Source organism: Mytilus californianus, unplaced genomic scaffold, assembly GCF_021869535.1.
Source record: "Mytilus californianus isolate M0D057914Y unplaced genomic scaffold, xbMytCali1.0.p SCAF_6, whole genome shotgun sequence".
Lineage (NCBI taxonomy): Eukaryota > Metazoa > Mollusca > Bivalvia > Mytilida > Mytilidae > Mytilus > Mytilus californianus.
In genome coordinates this window covers 104,521,861-104,528,698 of record NW_026262712.1, presented here as the reverse complement: position 1 = coordinate 104,528,698, position 6,838 = coordinate 104,521,861, and the positions used below count along the sequence as shown (strand labels likewise).

The 6,838-nt window shown below is 31.4% G+C and overlaps 1 protein-coding gene across 1 annotated transcript; it reads left to right on the top strand.

The window, feature by feature from the left end:
- Positions 1–817: 817 nt before the first annotated feature.
- Positions 818–3,141, top strand: LOC127706253 (short-chain collagen C4-like). Its single transcript, XM_052210759.1, has 5 exons — positions 818–851; positions 1,198–1,382; positions 1,766–1,828; positions 2,180–2,416; positions 2,857–3,141. The coding sequence occupies exons 2-5, from the start codon at positions 1,205–1,207 to the stop codon at positions 3,093–3,095; spliced, it is 717 nt and encodes a 238-aa protein (XP_052066719.1). The 5' UTR covers positions 818–851; positions 1,198–1,204; the 3' UTR covers positions 3,096–3,141.
- Positions 3,142–6,838: the final 3,697 nt, after the last annotated feature.

Here is a 6,838-nt window from a genome sequence, read left to right as displayed (position 1 = left end):
TAATTATGAAGAGAAGTTTCTTACAGTTTGTGCCAAGTTTGTTATTTTTAAAAGAACTAAATGTGAAAAAAGAAACCAAGAGTTTACAACCAATTATAAATTTAGAAAATGTAATTAACAAAACGATGTCATTTGATCAATGAATAAAATTCTATTAGTTTATGTTAACTTAAAATATTCTTTAATTAATTTGAATTGTAATGCTGTTGTGATGAATAGATATATCTAATCAAACAAGAAGTAAGAATAGCTTGTTCTGTGAACTCCTTATGATAAACATAATTGAATCCAAATATAAATTAATATAAAATAAGAAGATTTGGTATGATTGCCACATAAACATATATCCAAATCTAGGAGCTCAAAACAACATGATTACCGTACAATTTCGGATTTGATGTCGCTTTAGTTATATGAGTATTTACAGGTACAACAAAACTTCTCTGCCAAAATGTCGGGGCTTTTTATAGCAGACTATACGGTATGTTTTTTTTTCATTGAAGAAGGCCGTACGGTTGCCTATATTTGATAACATCCACTTCATTTGAACTTGGGTGTATAGGTGTGTCATTTGCAATCATACCACATCTCCTAATTATGTTCATATACTCTATTTGTTAGATTAATGTTGATAATTCAAGTTTGTTTTCATTTTCATTCTAATTTACACTTAATATTTGAAATACATATTACATGTATGCATAAAGAAAAGTCAATATCTAGTCACGCAAATATCTCATTATCCATTTCAGAAGACAACATTTTATATATCTATATATATATATATAACAACAGCTTTGATAGATTTGTAGGAATATTGTATTGCCATTGAACACGGTCAAGATAGAAAGGTATGTTTAAATATTTAGCTGTACCTTTTAATTTTAAGAAGAAAGAAATATTTACAATATAAAATTAGAAACGATACAAGGCTTACAATTTATTACGTAAACATTGCATTGTTTTGCATGAAATTCTGAAGTGGTGCACAGAAGACAGCAGACTAAAATATATATACATACAAGTGTTCTTCTGTGATGTAGTCAATGAAGTTAACCATCAACGGGTTTCAAACAATATATTCCTAAGAACAAGAATTCAACATCAAGCCGAATTTCTAAATTTAACATAAAATGCTTTGGTTTGTTCAAATTTTGTAAGATTCTATGAATTATCTATATTCTATATAAATTGCAGAATCAACATGTGCTTGCCTTTTGTGACATTTGTGTTAGCAACTGTTATGCTGGTTGTGCACAGCCATGGATGTAAGGACTATGACCTGTCGGCTTCAGATCAGTCACTGATAGATATGATGAAACATTACCTTCATACGTCAAGGACAGACGAATGTCCACCTCAAAGCAAAATATCCAATTCAGGTTTTTACAGTTGTGCAACGGTTTTTGTATCTGTTATTATTGTTTAAAAGTGGAAGGGAACTTCTATATGTAACACAAATAACTATTTTGAGTTATTCATTAAACACATTTTCAATTATTCAAATCGTCATATACTGTTAAAATAAGCAATTGTGATGATGATGTCGTTGTCAAAATATTTACAAATCATAAAGAAAAATATAAACATCATGTAATACTATGTTATATGCTGAATTTGTAAGTATAGTGTTATACTGGTTTAAAACATTGAATTATCCTAATGTAATTTTTGATAATCCATTGAAAGTTGTCAAAACAGCAAGAATAGTTGTTTTTGATTTTGTTGTTATTATTTATATTTTTTTTCTTTTGTTTATCTTTAGGAGTGACCTTTACACGTTGGGGAAAGAACAGTTGTCCAAAGGGAGCTGACATGGTGTATACCGGTAAATTTATTTTGTAAAAACTAACTAAAATCAAGCATAAACAATCCTCAACTTTTGAGAAAAATTAATTTACTGCATTTTTCCTTATTGTAAATTTGATAAGTGAAATACCATCAGTTAAATTCCAAATTCGTTCACGCTTCTGCTTCAGTAGTACAATATAAATACTATTTTTAAGAAGGTGTAATGAGAGTCTTTACGAAATAGTGTACGTTTGAAGAAAAACGTTTGATTGAATAACTCTATCTTATTTCTTTGATGGATAGTTGTCTCATTTGAATGATAACACAACTTTTTTTATATCATAATTATTCTTTAAAATGATGTTTAAAAACATTTATTGACTTGCAGGGCAAGTCGGCGGAAATCAATATGATCATAGAGGAGGTGGTGTGAACTATTTATGTCTCCCTGGTGATCCAGAGAATGGACAACATCAATCATATAGCAATGATCAGGTACATGGAGGTGAATATGAACTTAGTTCATCAATGAAACCATCAGGATGGTCAGAAAGTATGCACAACAAGGAAGTGCCATGTTCTGTATGTTATCAAAAACGCAGATCAGCTGTCGTGATGATACCAGGTAAAAAATAGTAATACAATGTTCCAAATTTCGAATCAATTGTATATGCAATTTCTGGTATTTTGACACTTATATCAAAGAGGAATTCCATTACAAGCATTCTGGATTAACTTTACTGGAACGCCCGACATCCAATATACAGAACAGCGGAAACTTTTTTCCGAATAGTTTTTTCTAAACAAGGTAAATGATTGGATTCTTTAAAATTAAGGTAGAGCAGCAAACCAGTGAACACTTTAAGAATATTACTTTACATACATTCTATATTCGTGCCTAAATATCAAATAATGTTACTATGATATTAGTATTGTCAACTGTTTGAACAGAATATAAAGTTAAACTTAAACCGTAAGATCCTTAACTTAAAATAATTTTTACTCTTATAAAAAGAAATTGATATTTACTATTAATCGTTAGTCTACAATTCAAAAATATTTTAGGTCGAAAGACTTGCTATAAAGGATGGAACTCAGAATACAATGGTTACCTCATGAGTGCTCATAAAGGACATTTCAAAAGAGACTACGCCTGTGTTGACAAAAATGCAGAACCATTGGATAAAAAGAATGGTGATGAAAACGGAGCTTTGTTTTATCCTCTCCGAACCAAATGTGGAAGTTTGAGATGTCCTCCGTATACCAATGAAGCAGATGTTCTTTGTGTCGTTTGTTCCAAGTAAAAAAAAAAAAAATATACGAAACGAAATTTTGTTTCTCCTGTCTAAATGTCTTATTCTTAAACTATTCCGATTGATATATAGGATGATTAATGAAATCTAACGAGTGAAGTTTTAGGACTGCTTGTCACTGCCCTAATAAAATTCAACAACTAAATGATATGCGAAACGAACATTTATTTTTCCTTATAAATGGCTTACCTTGACCTATAATGGTTTACTTTTATATATTATTACTTGGATGGAGAGTTGTCTCATTGGCACTCATACCACATCTTCCTATATCTATAGACTTAATCTATTCTGATAGATGCTCAGTAGGTTTGATCACCAAATTAATTTATGATGAAGTCTGCACTGCCCAGCCCCTATCTATACATTTGAATTAAAGTGCAATCACATGACTAGATGATGTCAATGGTACTATTGGTTCGGACAGTGAGCGTCGGTTAAAGTGCTTGTTTTTGGAAATTATATAATAGAAAGTAGGGATAATAGTGACAGATATATTTCCTATATTTCACGTTCGTAAAATATCCATACGTATCAGTTCGAGCCATTGGTTACCAAATCAATTCGTAATGAATTCAGTAATGCTTTTTCAGAAAGCTTTGACATAGTTTGGCCTTTTAAACTTCTTTTGATTCGAGCGTCACTAATGAATCTTCTGCAGAGAAAACGCGCGTCTGGCGTACAAAATTGAAATCCTGGTATCTATGACGAATCTTTTTTTTTTATAGACGACTTGTCTCAAACAGAAAGTCGCTCATGAAAACCTACTTGTTATCGTTCATTTGTTTTTTGTTTTATTTATTTTGGTTATTTTTTTATTCATTAGGTCTTTCCATTTTTCTGTGAAAGACCTATTGGTTTTGTTCTGATTATTATTTTTTTTTCTTCTTCCGCCACTTTTATTTCTTGCGTGTATATTTTTGTTTTGCAAGATGTCGCTTTGATGTTTGGAATATGATATCGCACAGTTTATGCGCCTTTGAACTTGACCCTCCTTAACCGAATACTTTTTTCCGTAGGAATTATCTCCCCGAAAACTGTTTTCCTTAATATTGCATCTCCTCCGTAACTGTAAAAGAAAGCGACAAATTTATTTTACCAAATTGCTCGCTATATCCTCAGTATTTTTGTCCAATTTTGACGGAAGCGATACGAAGATTCCATATGAGAGTTTTTTCCCCTTCTGTATTTGACATAAGTGAAACATTAATGTATGGTATGAATGGTAAATGATAGAGACCTAAGATATATGTATTTAGGGTCTTTGGTTCATTAAAATGAAATTGAGGTCAAGGTCAAAGGTCAAGGTCATATTCTAAATTTTGACTTTTCCTTGTTTTTTGATCTCCTTAGTCACTTTTAAAGATATATTTGAAAGAACTAGTGCAAAATGTTTGCCTCATTGTGATGAAGATATGATACATTTGGTCTGAAACAATCCAATGACATAACCTACAGTGATACACAGAACATGAAGTATTTGTTACAAACTGCATATATAGATATGCATTTAATGTTAGCATGCAAGAATACATTATAAAAATAAGGAGATGTGGTATGATTGCCAATGAAACAACTATCCACCAATGTTCAAATGAAGTGAATGTTAGCAATTATAGGTAACCGTTCAGCCTTCAACAATGAGAAAACCCCATACCGTATGGTCGACTATAAAAGGCCCCTACATGAAAAATATGAAACCATTCAATTGAGAAAACTTAACGGTCTAATTTATAACAAAACAATTTACCAAAAACAAATATGACAGACATGAACCAACGACAACCACTAAACTACAGACTCCTGACTTGGGACAGGCACATAAAGAATGTGGCGGGGTTAAACATGTTTGTGAGCGCTCAACCCTCCCCTAACCTGGGACAGTGGTGTAACAGTACAACATAAGAACAAACCATAAAAATCACTTGAAAAAGACTTAACTCATCAGATGGATACAATTAGAAAAACATCTAACAAAAACACAGAGTGGACGTGGACGGGTACTTATACATCCCCACAACAAAAAGACACTAAATACAGATCTGAGAGTACTCGCAGTTACTGACAGCTAGTTCAAAGCCAATAACAACTAATAAAAAAAGCATGTATCTAAGACTAAAACATCAATCAGTACACATCCAGCATCCAATGGATTTAGTGTACAGACGTCATTAACAGTCAGAGAAAAACATGACCTTGTGCAATGCCAAACTATAGGTATCGACAGATTTTAGTACCATGAAAGTAAATATGTGTAATATTTAGTATGGTTTTAATTTACTGATAACAAAATCAATATTTATACCAATAAAAACAATATTCAAAGATTTAAATACAGTGTTGAATAGGTTACCTTTTAGAAGAAATCTATTTAAAGGATTGATAAGTTTACCTGGATCGTATCTAAATGTCCGGGCTCGGTTAACAATATCACCGTAAAATTTAGGATGTGCCATACCGTTTGAAATAAGTTTTCTACAGGCACAGCCAAACTTCACAAAATTGACAATTTGTCTAGTCTACTTTTAAATAAACATACACTTAGGGATTCTTTAATAATTAGAGGGAGATTATTCCAAATCATAATATTGGGAGGAATGAAACTATTAAAGTAAGAATCACTTCTAGAAAGTGAGGTTGAAATGTATTATTTTAATTCCGCAAATTAGAAGGAGTTTGTCTTGGAAAATATGGCTAGACTAACTTGTATAAGCTTCAAGTATGCAAGTGTCATTCCATTTATTATTGTAAAAAAAAGTATAAGCTTATGTTTATTTCGTTTATTCTCCAAAGTTTCAAATTCTAAATCAACGTGACAATTCTGTCTTGAAGAATTACGCCATAGTCCAGTAATAATTCTAGCAGTTTCTATTTGAATATTTTCAATAAAATCGGACTTTGTATAAGTGAATTCCTGTCTAATAAATGTTTAAATTTGTCCAATGGATAAATAAATATTTTGCCATCATGTACTAAAATGGGAGTATTTTTTGCAGCTGACTTGGCAATGCGCAATCAATTAGGATGTCAGTTTGCACTAATGACATCATTTACCTTTGTAACTAAACTGATGACTTAAATTGCAATCACATAACTAGATGGCGTCAATGGTTCAAATGGGCCCGACAATATCATCAAATAAAGTGTAAAGTTTTTTTTTAAATTGTATGATAGAAAGTATGAATAGTTGTGACAGTAATATTCCTGATAATTCATGTTCAGTAGATATCCATACGTTTCAGTTCGAGCCATTTATCAACGAATCTATTCCTAAAAAACGAGAGCTCTAACATAGACGATTATCAAGCTGAACGTCGCTACGAAACACCTGTAGTGATAAGTTTCACATAAAATCTTACAACTGAAGTTGACCGTAAGTAAACTGAATTCGTCATGACTTACGATCAACTTTAGTCGTAAGCATTTTTGTGAAACTGATCACTTATTATTATTATTTATTTATTTTTGTTTAATTGGTTTTGGTTATTTTTCTTCTTTGTTGATATCTTTTTACTTTTACAGTTTTGGTTAACATAGTTCCGTAAGATCGACAAATCCTTGGCGGACATTTAATGAACCGAAGAGCGTTGATGTAAGTCTCATTCAAAGTCGACATTCGTATCGTTTCAAGTAGCTCATCTTTAGATAACACTGTTATGAGCTCAATTTTAAACAATGCGCATTTTACACTTAATGAGGCAAATCAAATTTAGCAATTGGTAAACATAATGGTA